Genomic DNA, 25,529 nt, shown 5'->3' with positions numbered 1-25,529 from the left:
GAAAACATATCAGATATTTCATAATTGTCCATTTCCAAATTTGGTGATATTTCTAATTTCTCCTATATCATGGAAGACCCTGCATGGAAAAAACTTTCATTGTTGCAGCTTTAATGAAACAAGTTAGACACACAAGTGAAGGCTGCCACCCTCTTATTTACCGTTACATGCTTAATGATCCTTGCATAGTTTCAGCAATATCTTGGGGAAATAGCCTCATTTTTCATACTTAAGTACACATCCCATTTCCTGATCAACGGGTTTCAGGCTAAGCCCACGTGTGAGTAATTGTCAACGTAGACCAGAGTATGAAAGAAAAGAATGTCTGGCTTCTTTCCCAACATTTCCATAGCTATTATAAATGGTCTATTTCAAGGCGTTTTTGTAAATCATTTCCCTATAGCTATAGCAAAACTGACAAGAAGAGAAAAGGTCATTTTTTTTTTCTTTAAGTTAAAGACTTATCTTTATAAAAAGTTCAAATATAATCAAGAAAGCTTCCTGGGACTAAGTGGTAGTTTTAGGCTGAAATGTCCTGCTTTAAAAATAGAGATGCAGATTTTTTTTTCAAAGGCTTAATTAGCAGGTGAAAATCACCTAAGAGCCCATAAAAATCACTGAGTTGCAGTAACTCCACAGAACACTATTAGTTTTTGTATGTGTGGCACTATAATTCTCTTTTGTAGTTCATACTTTTTGGTAATGAAAAAGGATTTCCTAAGTGATTACTATGGTGAAAACCAAAGGCTATAAGCCGTTTTACAAATTCAAAAAAACCCCTTAAAATGAAGGCCTGTTAGAAAGATGTTCATTCCTATCTCATGTATCTGAAGTAAACAATGATTTCAGATGATTCTATTATCCTTTCTTAAATTACCGACACATTATTTATTTAATCCTAATATTTATAGCTATTGATCCATATACTTGCATTTCTAATATAAGTTGCTGCTATGCTTTTCCTATACACAGATCTACTCCCTGCTCTTCTTCTGCCAGCTGACGCAGACAGGAACTGAGTGGGAGGCATCTCTCCTCTTTTTTAAAGACTGACCCTGTGGTCTTAACGGTGAAAACATACTCAGAAGGAACAGTGGGATAAATCTGTAGCAGACTCAAATGTTAACGCATTTAAGAAACACATCTGAGCCTTGGCCAGGTACCTCAGTTGGTTAGAGTGTCATCCCGTCAAGGTTGTGGGTTCGATCTCTAGTCAGGGCATGTACAAGAAGCAACCAATGGCCCAGCCGGTATGGCTCAGTGGATTGAGCATTGTTCCATGGACTGAGAGGTCCCGGTTCGATCCCTGGTCAGGGCACATGCCCAGGTTGTGGGCTCGATCCCCAATGGGAGGCGTGCAGGAGGCAGTGGATTGATGTTTCTTTCTCATATAGATGTTGTTTCTTTCTCATATAGATGTTTCTATCTCTCTCCCTTCCACTCTATATAAAAAAAAAATCAATAAAAACGTATTTAAAAAAATAAAGAAATACATCTGATATATATAAAGTCCTAACAAATGGGAAGGAGAAAATGTAGAGATGATTTGGCAAAAGAACATGAAAAGCAAGGAGGTTGTACCTATTGGGGGGTCACCATCGACAGGATGCTGCTGCCAGGTGGGACTCCATATGCTGTGGGGTGGTCTGGTTAGCCATGGCAGGGGCAAGGCAGCTGTCACCTGGGCTTTAGATCTCTAAACCCAGCAGAACAGAACCGTTAGATCTCATTTTAATGAGATCATACCATATTTACTTGTGACAGTGCTTCTCAAACTTTAATATGCATACGAATCAAAGGGGGTCTTATAAGATGGCAGATTCTTATTCTTCAGTCTGGGTTGGGGCCTGAGGGACTGCTCATGCATTTGGTGGGTGGACCACACTTGAGGTCTTAAAGCACAACAACTCACTTCAACATGGTTTTAGGACAAAGCTTGGCTGGAGCGAATAGTAATTATCAGAGCAGTGATTTTCAACTTGGCTTCTACAGTAGAGTCATCTGGCGGGCAAGGGGGGTGGGAGGTGTATAAAATTTTCATGCCCAAATCCCTCCAGAACCAAAACCACAGACATTTCGGCACAACCCTAGGTATTTCATCTGTGCTAACACTTCCTACGTGATTCTAATGTGCAGACTTTGATGCGAACCCCAACTTAAAAGCAAGGTTTTCCAAAGCTTTGCCACTGTAAGTCTCCCACGTGTCACATGGTTGACTTCAGGAGAGTCAAGGGGAGATGTCAAAGTTTAATCAAGTAACTGCTGAATACAGTCAACCTTCTATGCAACCTTAGGTAAGCCTTTCTCCAGTTCTGACATTTCAATCATTAGATTAATTTCAGCATTGTGTCTGCAGGGTATTCATGCCTGAGCATGGTTTGGGTGAGGGAGGGGTGGCCCCTTTCAGGGTTAGCACCATTTACACAGGGGCAGCATAGGGCCCTGTGGGCGGGCCTTCCCCAGGGAGCTGAGGACAGCACGTGCTGTGGGGTGCACAGACCCGAAGCTCAGTCACCCCCTAGTCTTTCCTTCTGGTCCTACCACTTCCTAACTGTCTGCTTTCGGAGAGTTAGTGAACCTCTCTCTCTGTGTCACTTTCCCTTTCTGTAAAGTATGGATAATGACACTCCTGCTTCATAGTACTGTTGTGTGGATTATACGATTTAATACAGGTCAAGTTCTTAGAACAGTGCCTGGCAGAGAATAAATGCCAAACACATATCAGGTGTAGACCGAACACTGTCTTTGAGTGGATATACTTGTCTCTTGCCACGGGTGACGCGATATGTTTTCAAGCCTCCTCGGAGTCACTGACTCGGAGGGAATGGCCACAGAGAGCCCAGAACCATAGCCGAGCCTGGAGGAACTGCTGAGCTGCAGCCTTGTCTGGTGAATGAAGGTCTCGGTTCGCAGCGGGAGGAGCTCTCCACGGTGTTTCTCTTTGTGGCTTTTTGATCAGTGCTGGGTAGAGTGAGCCCTGGCTCTGGCCCTCAGTGCTCGGCCTCCCTCAGCTGACTGGCGCGGAGGTGCCCTGGCCCATGGACTGGCTGGGCAGGAGAGCGGGACTCTTCCTCGTCAGAAGCTGGTGTCCGTGCCAGGTCCAGGGCCATTCTGCACAGTGCCCTTTATCAGAAGTGCTTTGACATGGTGCCTCTTGAGGTCACTACAAAGCAGTCTCCCTACCCCTGCTGTGCTGGAGAATTTTCCAGAATGTCCAGTTACCACCACAGAGGGAAGGACGCCACTATCCAACACAAGATGAAAAGTTTGTTCCTATGATCTTTACCAAGGTCTTCTTCCTTCAGAGAAACAGAGTCCCAGGCCTTTGTCACGCAGGTCAAAGCCAGCACTGGAAGTAACCGGTTTCTCCACGGTGGCCTGACCCCGGCTTCACTACCCGCCGCTGACGTTCTGCTGGGAACTCTGCTCCGGCCGGGGGATCTCAGCGGGCTCCGGGCAGGACGAGACGGGCACTCGGAGTCCCCGTCACTGTTCTTTCAGGAAGGTGGCCCGTTGATGACCCATCCTTTCAGGGTCCTGGCCATCACATTATTTAGTGAGGACTTGGACACCATCATCAATGTGAAGTTCCACCACGACCCTGAGCAAGCATTTACTAGGTGGCCGGACCTGCCCGCAAAGCTATTGGATTCTCTTTTTCTCGTCCAATCGGCACAACCACACTGGGAGAGGCTCTGTTAGCACTTTTACAGAGAACCGGCCCGAAGCCAGGGCAGTGTCCAAGGCAACAGGCTGGGAATGGCAGAGACAGACTGACATCTAAACATAGGACTCCAGCCCTGGATGGTTTGGCTCAGAGGTTAGAGCGTTGGCCTGCGGACCAGAGAGTCCCGGGTTCGGTTCCTGCTAAGGACACGTACCTCAGATGTGGTTCGACCCGGCCCTGGTGGGGTCGTGTGGGTGGCAGCCACTCGATGTGTCTCTCTCACATCAATGTTTCTCTCTCTCTCTTCCTCCCTCCTGCTCTATCTGAAGATAAATGCAAAAATGTCCTCAGGTGAAGATAAAAAATAAATAAAATAAAATAAAATAAACATGGGACCCCAGAGCCCTGAGGCCTTTATCTTTACGTCTCTCCTGGGCTGAAATTTTCTTCAAAAACAAAAATGTTTTGCTTTTCCTTTATGGGTTTTGATGGAGAGCACCAGGCTTTGCGGTTTCACTCCATCTAAACAGGCCTGCCAAGTCTGCTCTGCTTTGGACACCCTCAGTCCACACCCCGCACGTGGGGGGCCATGGCATGCGTGTCCACTGTTCAGGACCAGCACCCCAAATCTTTCAGATTCTTACTCAAAAACTGGTTCCAGCGAGGGGAGAAAAGCCACCTCCTCCTCTCCTTTTTTTTTTTTTTAAACGATTTTTGTTTGTTTTAAATATGTTTTTATTAATTTTTTAGAGAGAGAGGGAGGGAGAGAAAGATAGAAACATCAATGTGAGAGAAACACCCATCAGCTGCCTCCCACACGCCCCCACACTGGGGATCGAGCCTGCATGTGCCCTGACCGGGAATTGAACCGGGACCTCTCAGTCCATGGGATGGTGCTCAATCCACTGAGCCACACTGGCCAGGCCAACGCCTTTTGAGGTACAGACTGGGCTCCCTGGCGGCAGTCCCCCAGGGGTCTGCAACACCCCTGGTCCCAGCACAGCTCCCAGGGGACAGGCTGCACTTTCCTCCCGGCTCCTCGGAGGCCAAAGGACTAAGGGGCAGCCTCCTACATGCCAACCTTCTGTCTTGCTCTGAGGTGATGAATATGTAGATTGGCTTGCTTGTGGTGATTATTTCTCAATGCATACCTATATCAAAACACTGAGTTGTAGAGCTTAAATATATACAACATTTCTTTGCTATTAAACCTCAATATTGGTAAGAAAAATGACGTAAAAAGAAAACATGCCCAACGTGCTTAACCTCTACCTAGTATACTCAATAAATGGTAATCATGATCATAAAAACAAAAACCCACACGCACTCACAGGCTTCCCTTTTCTTCCTAAGTTCAGAATTCAGAAAATCGTCGTCTCATTAAGGTCTGAATGTGTACTCTTGTCAAAACACACAGATTACACATATCCTTTTCAAGAAATGGAAATAAAATAATTCTAAGCATATTAAAATACGGTGCAATGATGAAGTTTCCAAAAACCAAAGGCTTCTGCCAGACAGCCAAGAAGCCGCGCTCCCTGCTGGGCACCCTGGGGAGTGCCGGGAGGTGCTCATTGCTCTGGGCTGCGAAACAGATGGAAAAGAGAAGGCTTTCCCATGACAGCTACAAAATGCATTCATCAGGGTCTAGGAGACAGGAATGGAATTTAATCAATAAACATCTCTCTAAATCCACATACTCGGTTTCTTAAAAACCATTTTAAAAAAAGAATCAAACGCTTTTCAATTAAGCTTAGGAAAAACAGACGAACACAATCTGAGGTGCAATATCGAAGGGCAGCAAGGTGGGGAGAACCAGTACTGTTATTTCGATGGTAAAAGCCGACAGTGAAGCAAACCAAAGCATGCAGAGCACCATGACAGGACGATGGGCCACACAGCCTGCTTCCCACAGAGCCAGTCCTCAGTGAAAATCTCCCACAGTCGCGATCAGAGAAGCGCTCGCCCCACTGCTGAGCTCTGCCCCACCCCAATATCTATGCCAGCTGGGGTAGGGCAGCCTGAGCAAGCAGCCTGAGCAAGCAGCATGGGGGGGGGGGCAGCGGGCACTCACCTCTGCGATCTTCAGCACTGCACTCCCACTCAGGTCAAAAGTCGGGGTGTAGGTTATGCAGAGTAAAACCTTTACCAACCAGGAGGTGAGGGAGGAAGGAAGAGAGAGGGGGTTAAAAATCCAGAAAGTAATTTTTATTCCACGTGGCTTTTGTGCAGTCTTGTTTATGACTCTTTGTTCTTTGCTTTATCGAATATATTGTGATTCCACACACTGCTCTCTAATAAATGGCCACACATTGTCCAATAAAAGAGAGAGGAACACTTTAAACAGTAAAGGCTGCTACCAGCAGCCCAATGAAAGACCACTGAAAGGCAGGCCAGAAACAGCATTCCAACAACCCCAGGAGGTCTGTCTAGCAACAATGAAAACCAAACAGCCAGGCTCAGTGCTAGGCACTGTACATGAACCATCTAGATTGCTTTTTTAGTAGGTGTCATTATTGTCCTGATTTTACCGATAAGGAAACTGAAGCTCAGAACAATTGGATAAGCTGCCCAAGATCACTCAGGTAACAAGTTGTGGAATTGAGATTTGAACCCAAGTAATTGGACTCCGTGCCCTGAGCCACTTTGCAATACTGCCTCTACTTCTTCCTGGACCCAAGCATCCTATCCTTTTCTGTTCCTGTCCTCCTCCCAAATCCACATGGGATTAGCAATTCTTTAATGGGCACTTTCCTCTTCCCTCCTGTCATTTCCCTCAGACTGCTGCCTGGGATTTACTTCTTCGTCTCAGGTTCCCCTTATTCCCCAAGATATATAGACAGGGAGTCGATAACATTTGCAAGATCTTTAAAAAGTGACCATTAAAAATCTCACTTTCTACTTGTAGAGCTATTAGAGAACAGATCAATGAAATCTTGTGGCTTTTTAAGAATTGCTTCTAATTTGGGGGATAAGAAAGCAGACCCCCCCCCCCCCCGGTCCATTTGGCTCCTGATGCTGTGACTTTGCTTACTGATATCCTGAGACATAAAAGTGCTGGTGTCTGCTCCTTGTTCCCAAACACAACAGCCACGACCCGCCTGCACCTCGGCCTGTCAGCGGCAGCCTGCTGAGGACGCTTCTCACCTGGTCCTGCCCGATTCACGGAGGAGCGCTGAAGCCTAGCAAATTCACCCAATACAGGGCGTACACCGCATCAGCACACCAAAAAGTGCCATTGTCAGAGGGACAAGGACCCTCTCCTAATCTCTCATTCTGAGTCACCAGCCAGGCCAGTCCTAGGAATAGTCACGCCAGTGGGAAAAGCAAATACATATGCAATTAAAAAAGAAAAGGGGGATTTTTGCCAATTTTAGTCACAAGGTTAGATAAGTTGATTGCGGGTCTGCTCTTTCTTTCGGTCCTTAAGGTGCCTGATATTCAAGAACGGACTCCCGATAAAAACCGTCTTGATGCCATGCTGGCTGGAAGACAGAAAGCATGGGCGCAACTGCTCAGTGGCATCGCAGGAAAAGGCTTTCTTTCGTTCAGTGACATCTTTATGGGGTTGGGGTTTGGTAGGTGAGAAAGCTGTGGACAGCATCACCAGGAGCCATCTGGCCTGGGAGAGGTCACATCCTCTGACACCTCTGCGTTGGTTGCACCTCTGCCTGAGGCCCTCCTGTGGTTGACTCTTGTTCTAGTTCCTCGTGTCAGTCATTTCGTTGGCTTCTTTCAGGTCTCAATTCAAATGTCACCTCTTCGGAGGCAAGCCGTCTTCCTGAGCACCCTCTCTGACCTGGCCTGTAGCACATCTCTTTGCTCCATTTACTTGAGAGCAGGTAGCAGTCTCATAAACGAATGATTTAATTCATTTATGAGACTGATTTATAATCTGCTCATTAGATGATCACATTGAACATCTGCAAGGCCCTCAGGCTTTCTCATACGATGCTGTCTTAGTTTAGTTTTTTGCTCCCTCACACGTCTTCCTTTTCTGGAGTTCCCCCCCCCCCCACGTTTATGGCAGGCGCGGGGGAGGGTATGGGAAATACATGGCTGATGAGGGTGGCGGTGTGTGGAGTGGGAGGTGAGCACTGCTCCGCCCGGGCTCTTGGTTTTTTAGGTATTCCCAATAAGGACTGACCAATGGCAATCCTTAACAATATGAAAATAATGATGGTTAATGATGTTTCTTACAGGACTATCGATCGGCCTTCTGCCTTCCATGCTATGCACATTCATACAAAGTGCACAAAAGCGGGTTTGTAAAGAGATGATCAAAACCCCAGCCTAGCTCTCTGAGCAAGCGCTGCGTCTGGTGGCCGCTGGAGGGAGTGGGGCAGTGCCTGCAGAGGTCTCCACGACGGGCCTGAGCTGGGGGACTTTGTAATCAAGAGTCTCAGGGGAACAGGGGAGGCTGGGCGCCCCCTGCCACAGGGCAGCCAGGACAGGCACAGGGAGGCCTCACCAAACAGGCTCCTGCACCCGCCCACTGCTGCTTCTGTTCCAAAGAGCTTCGAAGACAGGCTCTCCGCACCCGGGGCCGGGCCACCCACACCTCGAGACCCACGGAGCTATGCGCAAAAGCCGAGCACGGCAAACAACAAGGAAAGAAAAGTGAAGCCCGGTAATGAAGCCAGATCCTTGAGCTCACACACGGTTTGTTGTGTTGGGAGCACAGCAGGTTTTAATTGCAGGCCCTGGTCCCCCAGGACTTACAAGATACAGAAAGGGCACCTGGTGTCTGGCAAGGATGATGCGGCAGACAGAAATGACTCCCCATAAATGCTAAACGGAGAAACTGAACGTGCCCAGTGCCTAGCAAGCATTAATTTGCTGAATTAAAACACAGATCGGGCAAACAAAAATGCAGAGCGACCGCAAATTAATTTACAGTGTCTGACTTCCACGGCATATGAGAGGGCAAAAACTTTAAATTCATATTCTGAGCATGCTGGCCTCGAGGAAAACAGAACACCTACGTATCGCGGGCAATTACATTACAAATACACCCCTCACAGGGTCAGGAAAGCACACTGACTACATTATCAGAACAGCAGGAACTTGAGTGATAGGCAGTCTTGCAATCCAGTTTGCTGGTGCTTCCCTCTACAAATGAGCTAAGAGGATAGGGACAAAAGGCTCAGAATCTTCCACACAAAAGAAAAAAATCATCACAAAGGCTACGAAATTCCCCGTCATCAAAAAGCAATAATTGAAGAGCTACTATGCGCAAGAAGCAACTCCGCAATTTAAAATGTGCACAGAAACCCTGCATTTAAAAAAAAATTGGACTGGAAAAACGAAAGTGAAGCTGATTTATTTTAAGAATTGGCACCAATGAAAAGAATCTGGCCATTCAGATATGCCAAAGAGAAGCTGTAAAGTGCTCCACTTAAGCGAAAAGTATTTATGTATAGAAGAAAGGGTTTGGTACCATCCACGGTTTCAGATGTCCACCAGACCTCAGAACGCATCTCCCACATGTAAGTGGTATGGGGACAACTGTATATGATAACTCTGAAGGCTGAAGGCATCATAGCAGGAGAAGGGAGACTATGCAGGTGAGATGACATGTGAGCAAAGCCCTGATAAAGGAGAGAAGAGGGACAGAGCGATGTACCAGCAGAGGGAATGTCGTGAGTAAAGGCATTGGGAGTGTGAAGGTAGAGGCTATTGATGATGTTGGAAAGTAGGCTGAAACCTTATTGCACTTCAATTTAAATGTCCTGTGTTAAGTGTTCTCCACGTACTATTTCAGGGCTGGTCAGGCCAAGGAATCACAACTAAAACTAATTGTACTAAGGTAAATCGGAAATCGAAGTGATAAAGCAGACACTTCATAAGATGTCGGTGAAGTTAAAGACAGATTCTAGTCTATATTTTAGTTGTAATTCCAGTCTGGTCCTGGGAGAAGGTTCATGGAGCTTCCACCTTATCCACCGCTATCTTGGAATGCACGAGATAGCTTTTTAAAAATAGCACCTAGGATTTGTTATAAAAATGTACTATGCTATGGTTGGACAAACATAAACAAAAACTGCATGGCGTGGCTTTCTCTCTGCTGAATAGTGCAGTCAGACCAACATTCGAAAATGCCGACCACATCTCATTTGAAAAGGTTTTCTTTACTGGAGTCTCCCCTTACCTGCAGGGCATATTCCAAGATCCCCAGTGGATAGCTGCCAATAGTTTTTTCCTGTGCCTACATACTTTTCACTTACACGAGGCGCCAAATGGCTTCTTTTTGGCATATCCGAAATGCCAGCATCACTACCCTTGTGCTTTGAGGCCATTATTAAGTGAAAAAAAGGGTGACTTGAACACAAACACTGCGACACCATGACAGTTGACCCGATAACCAAGAAGGTTACTAAGTGACAGGCAGGGCGCGTGTACAGAGTGACGACTCTGGATAAAGGGATGATTCTCACCCCAGGCAGGAAAGAGCGGGATGTTTGGAGATTTCATCATGAGACTCAGAATGGCATGCAATGGAAACCTTCTGCATTGTTTATTTCTGGAGTTTTCCACTTAATATTTTTGGACCGAAGTTGACTGTGGGTAACTGAAACCACAGAAAGTGAAACCATCGATAAGGGGGAAACCGCTTTTCCTACAAAATATTTATAGAAAGTGAGTGGAGGATTTTTATAGAAAATATCTAATTAGACAGTTTATCACGAAAGTGCATTATGTAGATGCAACAAGAATAAATTAATATATTCTTCACATATAACGGGAATACAGTCTTGCCTCTCAGGACTCATCCAATTCTCTTTTTTTAAATATAAAAATTTTTTGGAGAACAAGTGATAAGAACATTTAAATGTGATAATGATATTAGCAGAACAAGGACTTAAGACTTTTCACTTGGGTCATTACAAGTATTACAGAATTACAAGATAAAGGGGTGCACGCCTCTGCAGATGATCTAGAGTGAGTATAGAAATTCCTCCCGCACAGAGAAAAGGTGTAAAACTTATAGAAATGCTATACTTTGGCTACATCTCCACACCCAAACAAGTGATCTAAACCTCAGAGACCGGAAAGATCATAGAGCACCCACCTGGGGGCAGTCACAGTCAGGCCACCGTCTCCAGTTTCATCTGATGCCAATAATCACACCACTCTAAAGTATAGCGAGCTCATTATTAATTGTATAGCTCTTGGCAAAATATATCTCAGATAAAACTCTAGCACAAAAGAATCGGCTTAAGGCTAGGTTTATTGTGAATTGACCTTGTGCACTATTCATGGGACTGCAAATTGGTGCAGACACTATGGAAAACAGTATGGAGAGTATTAAAAAAAAACAAACCAACCTGAAAATAGATCTACTATGATGTGACCCAGCAATTCCACTTTTGAGAATTTATCCAAAGTAATGAAAATACTAATTCAAAAAGATATATGTACCCTATGTTCACTGCAGCATTATTTACAATAGCCAAGATATGGAAGCAACCTAGGTGTCCATTGATAGACAAATGGATAACGATGTGGTATATCTACATAATGGAATATTACACAGCAAGAAAGAAGAACGAAATCTTGCCATTTGCAACAACATGGATGGACCTAGAGGGTATTATGCTAAGTGAAATAAACCAGACAGGAGAAAGACAAATACTGTATGATTTTACTTATATGTGTAATCAAAACAAACAAACAAAATAAACAAAACAAAAACAGAGTCATAGGAAACCAATGGCTGCCAGAGGAGGGTGTGGGGGAACGGATGAAAAAGGTGAAAGGAATATAGTCATAATAGTGTTCATATTGTGATTAGTTTGCAGGGGGACAGATGAGAACTTCATTAGTGTGGAGAGCATATTGTAAGGCATGAAAATCTCTAATCACTGTATCGTACACCTGAAACTAAGATAACTAACACAGTAATGTATACCAACTATATTTCTATTAAAAATATTTTTTCCAGTTTCAATGTTGAACTAGTTAAAAACAATAGCTTGCAACAGAAGCCCTTATCTTTTTAAGTATTTTGGAAATCTAATTGTAGAGAATGGCAGCCAGATTGTTGTTTTTCTTTTTTCTGACAATGTCTGATTTCTTTCCAGACATTAACTACAAGTACCATGATCTATTACAGTGTCATTAAGAAATCCATTAAGATGGCTTTCCAGGATTTCCAGAAGAGTTAACATGAGTCAACTCCTGTCCTCAGCAAAGCTAGCAAAAGGCACCACTGGGCTGTTATTTTTTTAAGCAAGTGTACGTTTTCAAAACAGATGTTCCTATGGACCTGACCATTAAACACCCTGCTTCTCCGCGGCTCCTAGAATAACAGGTACTTTTTCATTTTCATTTTAATACATATTCCTGTATTCTACAAAAGGCTGTGTGCCTGGGAGAATTTCCAGAATGATATAAAATCCGTGAGGTGTGTCTCTCAGTATGACACCAGAGCTCAGCCTCCAGTATTTGGAGACTTAACAGACGAAGGACTCAGCAGACTAGACGTGGAAGCTGCAAACACAATGAACATGGCAGGTGGCCTGCTCCTCTCGCAAGAGAGGCCAAGAGGTCGTAGAGAAACAAAACAAGTCTAGAGGTGGTTATTCTTTGGTTCCTATGCTTGCACGACTGACAAAAGCATGTTAGAGGACAAGGCAAACCTGTATATTCCGGAATCAAATGGAGGTAAAGACGAGCCCTTCAAGAGCATCCAGCCCAGACAGTCTCACTGTTCACTTGTGCGGGAATCTTAGACCCACTGCTAAGATTCGGACTCAGCAGCAGTAGGTAGCAGCAGCGGCAGAAACAGAAGAGTAGTGGTAATATACAGCACTCTGAAAGCACTTTGTGCCAGATACTGCCCTGAGTTCTTTACAAATATCATCTTATTCAATCCCACAACAGCTTATTGGGTAAGTGTTACTATTACCCCCATTTTATGGATGAGAAGACCAAGCCAGGATGGTTAAGGAATCGGTCCAAAGAAATAGATCTGCTAGGAAATGAATGAGGATTCAAACCCAGAGAGGTTGGCTTCAAAGTCTCAGCTCTTCATTAATCACTACACGAAACTACCCACCAACAGGGTTAGGGTGAGTCCCAGGGCACTAAGAAAATGTCGTAATTGACATCATTCTTTTCTGGGTGGAGAAAATGAAACACAGAGAAGTGAAGTCTCTTCTCTGATACAAAAATCTGTCAGTGCACTTCCAGGGAGAAAGCAACCGTTACATGACACCAGCTGCTCTTAAACATTCCTCCAGGGAGAACGCGGGCAGATGGCATTTATAAAAGTCAGCCTGCTGGTCCCAGGTATGTTACTCTGACCAAGGTGCTGCTCTGGAAGAGATTTCCATCCTCTTCTGCCCAGCTCATTCTGCACTCACAGGATCCGACACACTTCCGAGTCAGGGCAAGGGGCTCCCAGTCATGGTGATTCTCAAGAGAGGAAACGGGGAGGGAGAGACAGCACCCCTGAAAGGGAGATGGTCGCTGGGACGCGGGAGATTAGGGCCACATAAGTTGAGCATGGAAAAAAATAGATGTGATTCGGATATGGCTCCCAGTTATGGTCTTCCTTCCCCAAAACGGATTATTCTAAAACCTTAGTGTATGTCCAAACATCATTAGGTCATTGCTTTGTCCTAACACATACAGGAGGCAGAATATCCAGAATGATCAGAACTACCCCAAGCTAGAGCTACCCCAGGCTAGAACTACGCACATACATTCTCTCAAAAGGCGAAAAATGCATTTTCTAACATTTCATATGCATGATGGGGCCAAGATATATTGATATATATTACAGATATATTGAAAAAGTGTACCTTTTTTACTTAGCTGTCCTTTCTGTTCAAGGTTACTCTGGGGGCCATAAGCAAGGATAATAACCGAATATACTAAACGAAGGGTGAGCTAGCATGACCACTGTACAGAGGCATTTTCCAGAAAACAGTGAGATAGTTGGGGCGGGGGGGGGGGGGTCGTGTGTGTCAGAGTTTGTTCTGTGCCAATGACGCAAACTGGCAGCCACGTCAAACCAACCTTCATTACTTCCACCTGCAGGTCTTCGTTGAGGGACGGTGTCACTTTCACGGCGTTCAGTATCTGATTGAGCAGCTGCTTCTCGTCAGAGTCCGTTTCCATGGATACAAACCTCTCTTCTGACAGAAGCTTCTGCAAAGAGGCACAAGGCAGTAATCACAGATAGGCTGTCCCCTGCTGCCTTACTCTGCTGTGTCGTAGTTCATACTGAGCAGGATTTTTCTTGGTAGGCATGTAGCTGGAGGCCAGAGGAAAGAACTCCTGCTATGTGCCATTAAAAAAAAAAAATGCACTAACTGGTAAACAGTTTTGTTGGCAAAGTCTTCTTCCCGCTATTAGATAATTCATTACGAATTTTATCAAGTGAAATTCTAACACGGTGCACAGGTAATGTGGGTGATGGGCCGGAGGAAGAGCGTGCCGAGGGGAATCGCCCCTCACCCCAGGTGCGCTCACACGTGCTCTTTCAACAGAACTTGGTCACAGGAGAGGAGGAGGCTGGGGACAGACTCCTTTCCTCAGAGTCTACCTTTTCACTCACTGCCGTGTATGCCGCTCTCGCAGGAGTGTTTCAGGAATCCACAAATCTTAATGCCTTTCCACTAGAAAAGGAATCCTGCGAAAGCCTAAACAAGAAGACATTTCCTTTCTCCAGGTTCCCCAGGAGTCATCACACCCTTTTCTCTGCTTTCCATGCAATTCTTTCTTAGATCACACCCAGACCCACCTGCCTACAAGGTCTGCTCCCTCATCCTTGGCCGGAGCCACACGGACGAGGCCTCTGAAATATCTGGAGTCAGCTGTGAAACCCACCCAAGTCTCTCCTCCTCCACACCGAACCTCCTCAGGCACCTGCAGGGACAGTTTCACAGGTGCCGTCCTGCTTCACGTGTGGCCTCCGGGGCGGCCTTGGCACTTCAAGGGCAGTCTGACGTGGAAGAGTAGTGCACCCCAAGGCCAGCCGTGGGCTGTGGGTGATTATGATGGTCAATGTTGGCTCCTCCTTGGTTAAAAAAAGAACCACGTGCCATGTGCTGGGGAGTGATGCTGACGAGGAGGCTAGCGTGTGTGTGGGCAGAGGTATGTGGGAATTCTCTGACCTACTTCTCAATTTTACTGTAAACCTAAAACTGCTCTAAAATAACAAAGTCTTTTAAAAATAATAATAAGAAGAAAGATGGCAGAGGGGAACAACAGAAAGAAATGGGGTCTCTGGTGGCACCCCAGAGCTGCTACACCAAGCCTAAACCTGCCCACCTCCAGGATGTATGTAAAAATAATTAAAGGTGTTTATTGCCTAAAAACAAACAAACAGCAATTCCTAACTTTACTCACAGTCTCAGATCAAATTAGCTTAGCTGTAAGTCATGGCACTGACTCACCCAGAAACCCCAATTCTCATTCACAAGGGCTGGAATGATCTCCCCTCTCCCGCCCCAGTGCAGTGGATCTGAGACCCCAGTGAAGGACTTTGTGTCAATCCCTGTCCAATCTGTCCTTGGCCAATTGAGTGCAGAGTTGCTACTGCGAAGAACTTCTGGATTCTGATTCGTCCAGAGTAACGGCTCCCTCTCAGCTGAATGCTGAATGCCATCGCAGATCAGGAGAGCAGATTTGGTGAAATTCTTCTTAGGACTCGCTGACATTTTGCTATATTCTCCTGAAAGATATTCTCATTATCATCTAGTGCATGCAGGGCAGCCTGGAGTTAGGTTTAACATGCAAATCTCTTATTAATTACAGTGATCAAGACTGAGAAGCCCTTAAAAAGTGTCTCAGGTTAACGGGAGGTAATGAATGGTAAGGAATGGTAAGAGAAAGCTCATTGCCCACGGGTCACTGATGTTATCATAATTAAGTAAGCCCTTGAAATCACTAACTTAGAGTGTTGGAGGGTTAAAAAAAAAAAAGTAACTAAATGGGAATTTGATACACTACTTGAGAAAAAGGAACATCAGTGGCAGATCAAAACAACCTCACACTCGTTTTTATGGTTGGCCCGATTGCTTTGGAGAAGAGCGAAGTCTTTAATAACATGATGGATGATTAAAAATGTCTAATGCTATTGTATATTAAAACATACTTTATCTCATTCCAATCCTGTGGGGGGCGGGGGAAGAGTCATCCTTTTCTTACTTTTTCATGTGTGCTAACTCAAAGGCGACTAGGGAGCTCTCTGAACTTAGAGATCTAATGATGAAACTGTACATACTGATGTGGAAAGACACCCCGCACACGCTGCTGCGCCACGGCCGTGTGAAGAAACCCCCGCAGGCTCGGGTTTCGCAGCGCTTGTCACTCAGACACCAAAGCACTTACACAGCCAGTGCATTTGTTCAGCCATCTCCCTTGCACTGCTGGAACGAGATCTATTATGTAACGTGTGAAACACAAATGAACAAATGCTTGGAAAAGAACATGTGCTCGAGCAATCTAACTTTTCTTACTAGACTGAATTTATCTTTTCTTCTCAATCATGCTATGAAAGCAAAACCCACTGACCCACCTGCCAAACCAACCTCACTGTGGAGTAGGAAACCAAACAGAATGTTTCAGGTTTACCATCAACTTTCATGACCCAGAATCACAGATGTGCAGTGGATACAAGATTTGAGTTGGTATGGAACCTGAGGTCTCTCTTGGGACGCCTTCTTCTCTTAAAGCTGGACATCACATAAGATAGTTCACTTCTGTGTGGGCTTAGCTGTGTCCCCATGAATCAGTGTGTGAGGACAGAAGCTCAATAAGATAATGTGGCACCCAGAGAAATGTTGATCAATATTTTTAATCTTGTTATCCTTTATGGTTATTACCTAGTTCAATCAAAATTCTGTCTGGGTCTTTAAACAGCTAGTATTTAAAATATTAACTATTTGCTCTTTCCATGCCAAAGTGGCCTGTCGTTCTGTCGCCCCCATGCACTCAACGAGAGCCGTACCTGTATCCCTGCCAAGGCATGTTGGGCCAGCTTCACATTCTTGGATTCCAAAGCCAACTGGAGAGGCAGCAGGCATTTCTCCCTGGCAAACACATAAATAAGGACATATGAGCGCAGCAAAATTGGCAGTCAAGTGATAGAAGCCTTATGGACACCCCACCCCCTCAAATGCTCACACACACACACACACACACACACAAATATAGCCAATCATGAAAATGCACATGGGCTTTAAAAAAAAACAACACAGGACAAAAAGCTGCACAGACATGATAGTGCGGCAGCAGCTTGCCTCCTTAGTGTGGCCCTGGGAAGAGCAAACACAAGGGCTCTCCAACAACTGTGAGGGGCATCAACTCTCACCTACGGGATCCTCACCAGTCCATGAACGTGCCTTGCTCTTGCCCAGACCAGGAGAACGGCTTGTGCCCAGCACACCTGGGATGAACAGCTCTAGGAAACACCGTTCGCACAGATTTCCACGCCTGGCTCCTTCCTCCCCCTCACCGAGGAAGTGAATGCACCATCACCACTAACTTGCCTCATTAACATAAATTGAAATTCTATTAACTTGTTAATTTCTCCCTAAATCAAAGTGTTCAATAATCATTTATAATTTATAAAGTTTTCTCTTTAGCCTCCAGTAAGAGGTACATCTAAATTTTCTGATGGGTTCTTAATAAACATATTTCCAAGATAGAAATACAAATTAATCATCAATAGCTTTGATCAATGAGAAGTGCTCAGTGTCATGGAAGAAACAAACAAAATACATAAAGAGGTACTTAGGTATTTTAAAGCTTTTAAAAAAAAATGGCCCTGGCTGGATGACTCAGTTAACTGGAGCATCATCCTGTACACCAAAAAGGTTGTGGGTTTAATTCCCGGTCAGGGCACATACCTATGTTGCAGGTTCAATCCCAGGTCAGAGTGCATACGGAAGGTAACCAATCAATGTTTCTCACACCGGTCTCTCTCTCTTTCTCTATCTTCCTCTCTCTCTAACATCAATAAAGACATATCCTCGGGAGGATTAAAAAAACAATAACTGGACACTAAAACATGTTAGCAATGAACCAAAAGGACTACAAAGAGAAACAAATCTGTTGGAAGTATTCACTCTAAATAATTAAGCAACAGACCAAAATTTTAATCAACCCATTATTTCCCCACAGAGTTCCACTGGCACAGCAAGTGAAATGTAACCTAATTCTACCAGGTTCTTCTATCCCCACTGAAGCCGTAGCTACCCCATTATTATCCGTGTGATATTTGCACCATAAACTGAAAGGGTCGACTCTACAGAGTGTGAAAGCCACAGGGTAAAACTACAGGATTTTGTCTTTGGAGAAATAAGGGTCACTGTTGCGGAACACAATGACGCAGAAGTGGCGTATAGCTCTGATTCTTCCTGTCCACCCTGGGGCTCTGCTGCTTTTCCAGGGACTCCTCCCTCCCTCAGCAGCTCCAGGACAGGTAAGCGAGAGTCACAGACACTCGCTACTGGTCACAAAGACACACCCAAAGCGGACTCTACCATAGAGAGCACTCGCCCTCCTAACCCTTCTCACCTCTCCCCTCACTACCTGGATGCTACAATCCCCACTTTTATGTCACAACTGATTAACACTACCCATTTTTTCTTGGATACATCCTTTGACAGATGGACAAATTACCCAACTGTGTTACTTCCAGTTGGGTGGCAATAATATTCTCATTGTTATTGTTATCATCAGCTTGTGATAGTTACAAGGAAAGCACTGCTATTTAGTCAATTAAAGCAAGAATGGTTGATTTTTCCAATTATGTTTCTTTTATTTAATCATAACCAGCTTATAAGCTTGCCAAAATTAATTGGAAGGGTGAAGTCGAGTGAAAAGCAGAAATAATGGGCAGATAGAGTATTAACAGAAGGACCACAGAACTTCATCTGTAAACCCTTGAAACAGTCAAATTTCCATCAAGATTAAGTCACTGTGAAAGAACTTTCATGTCAAATTTAGTCAGACCTGCCGATGAGGGCACAGTGCCAGGGAGCAAGTGTGGAGGTCCAAAGCTCTCCTAGTGTCATAGCTGTCCCTGAAGCCTGCGGGGTGACTCTGCACTAAAATGCACAGATATACGTGCTACTAAACAAGGGCATCACTATAGCCAGTCGTTCAGTGGTTAGAGCGTCGACCCGTGGACCAATGAGTCGTGGGTTCGATTTTAGTCAAGGGCATGTACCTCGGTTGTGGTTCATCCCTGGCTCTGGTCAGGGTCATGCGGGAGGCAACCAGTTGATGTGTCCCTCTCACATCAATGTTTCTCTCCCTCTCCCTCCCTTGGGTGAGGATTAAAAAAACAAAACGAAAAGGAAAAAAACACAAGGGCACCAAACCAGAGGAGAAGCCATGTTCAGCAGCACCAAAGGCACTCCTGGGAATGCTGAATCTGCTTGCCCTTGGGAAGCATCACATCTGACGTAAACAGTGCATGCCCTTGTTACTCTGCCATCCTCAGTATTAGTCCCTGAAATCCTCACTCCACTCTTCCACTTATTTATACATTCTCACGATTTATACTGTGGAGCTGAGCAGGTTGTGGACAAATGCCAGGACTGCCAGGTTGTCCCATGATTCCAGGGGTCACCATCGAATTGCTCCCCATGCCAGTCACGGTCACCAGGCAGGACTAGAAGATGTAACTGGTACTACTAGGTTTTGGCCGAGTTGAAAGGTGTCAGTGTTTAGTGAAAAGAACACAGGCTGTGGAATCACACAGACCTGGATTCCAACCCTAACCTTGTATATATGCTGTGCAATCTCAGGCACAATGTTTGACTCTGTTGGTCTTAGCTTTTCAATCCATAAAAAGGGCATATTCAAACCAATCCTGCAGAGTTATGGTAAGAAGTACAGATAATATATATATAGGGTTGGCAAACTTTTTCCACGAAGAGGCAGACAATAAATATTTTAGGCTTTGCAGTGCAAAAAGTCTCTGTCCTAACTACTCAACTCTGCCAGAGCACAAAAGCATTCATAGATGATACGTAAACCAACGAGTATGGCTATGTTCCAATAAACTTTATTTACAAGAACAGGTAACAGACCAGCTTTGGGCTACTGGCTATCGTTTGCCCAGCCCTGACACAGACCAACGCCTAGCACAGCTGACGGTTTTCAGCCCAGGATGAATAGATCTACTTTTGCCAACATATCTAGAAAGAGTTTGCACAGGACAGGGGGCTAACTGTCCTGGGAGGGCTGTCCTAGCAAAACCAATCACTGCACCAAGATCTCTCTTACAAAACAAGTACTTTGAGGAAGCAGGCTGAGAAATTTCATCTAGATACGAAAGCAAGGCACTCGCTTCATCCACCCAACCAGCCATTCACAGGAGTGCCTGCTGTGTGCAAAGCATGTGGGTGCTTTCATTCTATTCGTGAGATGAAAGAGAGAAAATTAACACATCATTTCTCCATTTATTCTACCTGTCACTACAATCTTAAAAAAGCATCCTTAGCCTTGTTCCACAGTTGAGAAGATGGGGGTTCAGAAACGTTTCACAGCTTCTCTGGTCATGTCAAAGCCACACAGCTAAAATCTGGAGATGATTCAAACCCCAAACCATCTGATACCCAAGACCTAACTACTTCCAACACTCTTTGGTTTCAAAAGATCAGAGCCAAGCTAGAACACATTTGTTTCTTAACCTTTTTTTTGGATCATAAGCACACACAAATCTTTCAAGAGACCCTCTTCCTAGAAAATAATTTCAGGGGCTTCACAGCTCCCTAAACCTCTCCATGGATCCCATGTCAATATCGCATTCTCAGGGGAAAGGATCCTGCCCAGCATGGCAGAAACTTCAGTGTCTGCCTCAGAGAAGGTGGCTATGTCCCATGGCTGGGCTTAGGGTTCTGCTAGGGTAGGCGGTAGCTTTGTGTGCGTGCGTGTGTGCGTGCGTGTGTGCGTGCGTGCGTGCATGTGTATAGGAGGTGAGGGGATGATTGCCTCTTGTCCCCTCAGACCCAGCAGTCCTAGATCAGCATCACAAGCCTCAGATCCTGACTTCGACAGGAAAGGAACACATTTAGGAAGTGAATGAAGCTCAGGGGGCACTACTGATTTCACTGCAGGCTCTGTGACATCACAAAAACCCTGCTGCCCAAGTTTTTAAAGGTGACTTTCATAGATGAGAATAACAGGGCCTGTTAACTGGGTCTCAGAATGAAATGTATAATGAAGATGCAACAAGGCACACGCTCAGTGCCCTTTGCACATGCTGCATCAGAATAAACCACTTCTTTGATCTTTCTAGATGCTGCCTCATTGGGAAAAGGGAATACCAAAAGCCAATATGCAATTACATTAAGTGATTATTTTTTATGCACAGACATGTGCAAATTCACTCTTGCCTAATTAAATAAAGGCAGTGGCCCCAGGTTTCATGTCCTGACATGCCATTATTTCTTAAAGCACAGTGATTAACAGTGCTGCATATGAATGAGGGAGACATCATCCTGTGACATGTGTCTGGTCACATCGTGGGGACCGAGCCTATTTCCTTAACTCTGTCCTCACGGTTCACAGCACAGCTTTATTGAGCTAGAAGATAACAAAGGACAACGGGAAATGAAAACAGATGAACAGGGGGAAAGTTAGGATTTACCAAAAACTACCTTTCAATATGTGCGCAAACATGAACTTCAAGTAAAACCAAATGCATCCCTGATTGTTAGGTTGATTCTCCTTTGATGCACCTCATGGGAAGGAGCACAGGGTACCTTAGATCTCCAAGGTCTGCTTAAGGATTCTATAATCTAGGCCATTTATTCAGTGAGTGGATTCCTTCACATAATACCCATGACTCTGGTTAAAAATCAGTGGCTTCTCTGTGCAAAGTACCATGCTACACACATTTGTACTTACTATTTTATTTAACTGTAACTTTTGAAAGTAGAGAATTGTTAACAAAACTAAGAGATTAGATTACCTGTCCAGGGTTACATGTTTGTAAATGACAGAGCTGTGATTTAAATTTAGACCACTTGTCTTCAAAACCCATGTTCTTAGGCCTGCACCATACTGTCTTTACCAGCACACCGCACCCCCCATCCCCTGGCCTTCGGCACCCTGCTTTAAAAAAAAAATGACCAAGAGACATATGAATAATTCTTAACATCACTAATCATCAGAGAGATGCAAATTAAAACAACCATGAGATATCACCTCACACCTGTCAGAATGGCCGCCATCAACAAACCATCAAACAAGTGCTGGCAAGGATGTGGAGAAAAGGGGACTCTAGTGCACTGCTGGTGGGAATGCAGACCAGGGCAGCCACTATGGAAAACAATATGGTGTCTCTTCAAAAAATTAAAAATGGAATTGTCATTTGACCCAGTGATCCCACTTCTAGGAATATACCCTAAGAAGCTAGAAACACCAATCAGAAGGAATATATGTACCCCATGTTCATAGAAGCACTATTTACAACAGCTAAGATCTGGAAACAACTCAAGTGTCCATCAGTAGATGAATGGATAAAAAGCTGTGATACATATACACAATGGAATACTATGCAGCTGTAAGAAAGAAAGATCTCTTATCCTTTGAGACGACATGGAGGGATCTGGACAGTATTATGCTGAGTGAAATTAGCCAGTCAGAGAAAGACAAATATCACATGACCTCATATATTTATGGAATATCATGAACAAAATCAACTGTTTATCAAAATAGATCCAGAGAGCCCTGGCCAATTTGACTTAGCGGTTAGAGTGTTGGCCTATACACCAAAAAGTCTCAGGTTCGATTCTGGTCAGGGGCATGTACCTCAGTTGCGGTTTGTCCCCAGCCATGGTCAGGGTCATCCAGGAGGCAACCAATCAATGTGTCTCTCTCACATCGATGTTTCTCTCTGTCTCTCTATCCCTCCCTCCCACTCTATCTGAAAAGACATGGAAAAATATCCTCGGGTGAGGATTAAAAAAAAAAAAGAAAAATCCAGAGACATGGAAGTAGGCACAGACTGACAAACCTCAGAGGGAAGAGGGTGGAGGGGATGGCAAGAGATAAACCAAAGAACTTATATGTATATGTGCATAACCAATGGACACACAATAGTTTGGGGAAAGCAGAAGGGGGTGGGAGTGGGAAGGAGGGGGTCAATGGGGAAAAGTGGGGGGACATCTGTAATACTTTCAACAATAAAGATAAAAAAATAGCAATCCAAGTAAAGTGCAGCATAGCAAATAGAATCAATAATATTGTAATAACTATGTAATTATGCCAGATGGGTACTAGCCTTATTGGGGTAATCACTTTGCAAGGTATATAAATGTCTAATCACTATGTTGTACACCTGAAATGTATAATGTTGCATGTCAAATGTAATTGAAAAATACATTTTAAAAATAAGTAAACAGTAATTCCAATGTCCACCAGGTGGAAAGACTGAGGACAGGCATGCAACAAGTCATGCAAATGACCTTGACTGGCGTGGCCCTCCATGATGCAGTCCATTACATGGGACAGCCGGTGTGCGCTTGGGGACCTGCAGGCAGTTTACGTGACTGGGAACATGTGGCTCTGCAGCCAGCTGCTGGGTTCCGGCTCCAGCCATCACTTTTCTTAGTAGTCACGACCTCTCCTAATCTGCGTGCTGAAAGTTTTACACCCTTGTTGTGACACTACAGATGTCATTATGCATGCTTCTGGATATCGAAGCTTTAAACAGTTTGTCTCAATACTGATGGGTTTTCATTGACTAAGCTTTGCCAGAGCCATTCCATTGAGGCGATTGGAACTGAAATGGTTCCTTAATTTATTTTCTCCACAGTACAGTTAAAATGTTCCCATTTCATTTCTGTTTTAATGCAATTATTTTTTTTTATCAGTATCAATCTTTTTCTGTCTCATAACAAAGATTAGAGTTATCCTTCAAGAACGGTTTTAGACCCTAGAGATACAGCTATGAACAACATAAAACCCCTTTTCTCCTGCAGGCCTTCAAGATTTCTTAGCATGCCGATTGCAAATATTAAGTTGAGCAAATGAAATTGCCATCTTTGTAGATTGAAAGGGTTGTGTACTGACAATTTTATATGATTCAATCTATTAAAAAGAATTCTAAATAATACAACATGGTTATGCTCATATTTTCCCTCAAGATATAAACTGTATTATCTATCATTTTAAGATAAAAGGCATATGTGTCCATAGAAGAATCCAGACAGTACAAAGGGACATACAGCAATGACAATCAATTAGGGCGCTATCTAAGAAAGAGCTGGGTTGAATGTTGATGACAGGGATTTCCAAACAGTGGCATGAGAGAGATGGTCTTTTCTTTTTTTATACTTCTTATTTGTATCAATTTTTGTATAATAACTCTAGAGAATACCAGCATAATCTGAAGAAAATATATTTTAAAGCTACAAAGCCATCGGCTCCCCACAAAACTAGCCGTCAATTGTGTTTCCTTTCTGCTCAGCTCAAAAAGGTGAGTGGATTTTCATGCGTACCGAAAAAATATTTAAATATGAAACTCATTTTCTTCCATTTCATTCTGGTACTGACATCAACAATCCATCTATTCTTTATAGCTATTCTACCCGCTGTTCTTGTTCATAAAGAAAACCAACCTTCAGCCCGGCGGGTGTGGCTCAGGTGGCTGGGTGTCTTTCCATGCGCTGAAAGGCTGCTGGTTTGATTCCTGGTCGTGGCATGTGCCTGGATTGCGGGCTCAACCCACAGTAGGGAGCGTGCAGGAGGCAGCCGATAGATGATGTTTCTCTCTCATCCATGTTTCCAGCTCTCTCCCTCTCCTTTCCTTTCTGACAAAACTCAATAAAAATAAATAAATAAAACATCTTCAATCTCATTATGGACCTCACTATTCTGAACAAATGGACAGCTATTGGCAATTAAGTAGGCTTACTTACCATTTGGAAAAAAAATGTTTTTTAATTTTAATTTTATTTGTAATCTTTTTTCTTTATTGATGTTAGAGAAGAAGGGAGAGGGAGAGACAAACAGAAACATCGATGAGAGAGAACACTGATTGGTCACCTCCTGCAGGCCCCCCACTGGGGATTTGGCCCACAACCTGGGCATGTGTCCTGACTAGGAATCAAACGGGTGACCTCTTGGTACATGGGTTGATGCTCAACCACTGAGCCACACCAGCTGGGCTGAAAATTTTAAATACTATCTAAATTTTCTTTTCTATTTAACGTGTCTAATTTTTAAAAATATGTCTTAATTGATTTTTTTAGAGAGGAAAGGAGAGGGATAGAAACATTGATGTGAGAGAGAAACATTGATTGGCTGCCTCCTGCACGCCCCCTACTGGGGATCGAGCCCAAAACCCAGGCATGTGCCCTGACTGGGAATCAAACTGGGACCTGTCAGTCCATGGAGCTACGCTCAACCCACTGAGCCACACTGGCCAGGCTTTATATGTCTAATTTTAAAAATAAGGTGCAAAACAGAAAGTAACATAAATACAAAATATTTTATTACATAGGTGAATGGATTTTTTTTTTTTTTTTTTTAATCCTCACCCGAGGACATTTTTCCATTTCTTGTTCAGGTAGAGTGGGAGGGAGAGAGAGGAACAGAGAAAGAGAGAAACATCGACGTGAAAGGAACACATCGAGTGGCTGCCACCCACACAACCGACCAGGGCCGGGGACAAACTGCAACCGAGGCATGCGCCCCCAGTGGGAACCGAACCCAGGTTTCTCAGGACCGCAGGCCGACGCTCCAACCGCTGAACCAAACTGGCCAGGGCTGGATTTTTTATTTTAAACTTTTCACCTAATATTCTTGCAATATTTAAAAAATACAAAATACTACGTTCAAGAAAACAATTTATAAGGCTAACAGACATATGAAGTAATGCTCA

General features: G+C 44.2%; 1 protein-coding gene across 1 annotated transcript in view; it reads right to left on the bottom strand.

The window, feature by feature from the left end:
• The window catches only part of ARFGEF3 (ARFGEF family member 3), a 149,869-nt gene that overhangs the window by 87,847 nt on the left and 36,493 nt on the right, over positions 1-25,529 (bottom strand). Inside the window, exons 3-5 of the mRNA XM_036248697.1 lie at positions 16,632-16,713; positions 13,694-13,825; positions 5,742-5,810 (exon numbers count right to left, since the gene is read on the bottom strand). Coding sequence (XP_036104590.1) covers positions 5,742-5,810; positions 13,694-13,825; positions 16,632-16,713 — 283 coding nt within the window. The remainder of the gene's footprint in view (positions 1-5,741; positions 5,811-13,693; positions 13,826-16,631; positions 16,714-25,529) is intronic.

Source organism: Molossus molossus, unplaced genomic scaffold (genome assembly GCF_014108415.1).
Source record: "Molossus molossus isolate mMolMol1 unplaced genomic scaffold, mMolMol1.p scaffold_m16_p_8, whole genome shotgun sequence".
Classification (NCBI taxonomy): Eukaryota; Metazoa; Chordata; class Mammalia; order Chiroptera; family Molossidae; genus Molossus; species Molossus molossus.
The sequence above is the reverse complement of the archived record's forward strand: the minus strand, read 5'-3'. Positions and strand labels throughout refer to the sequence as shown.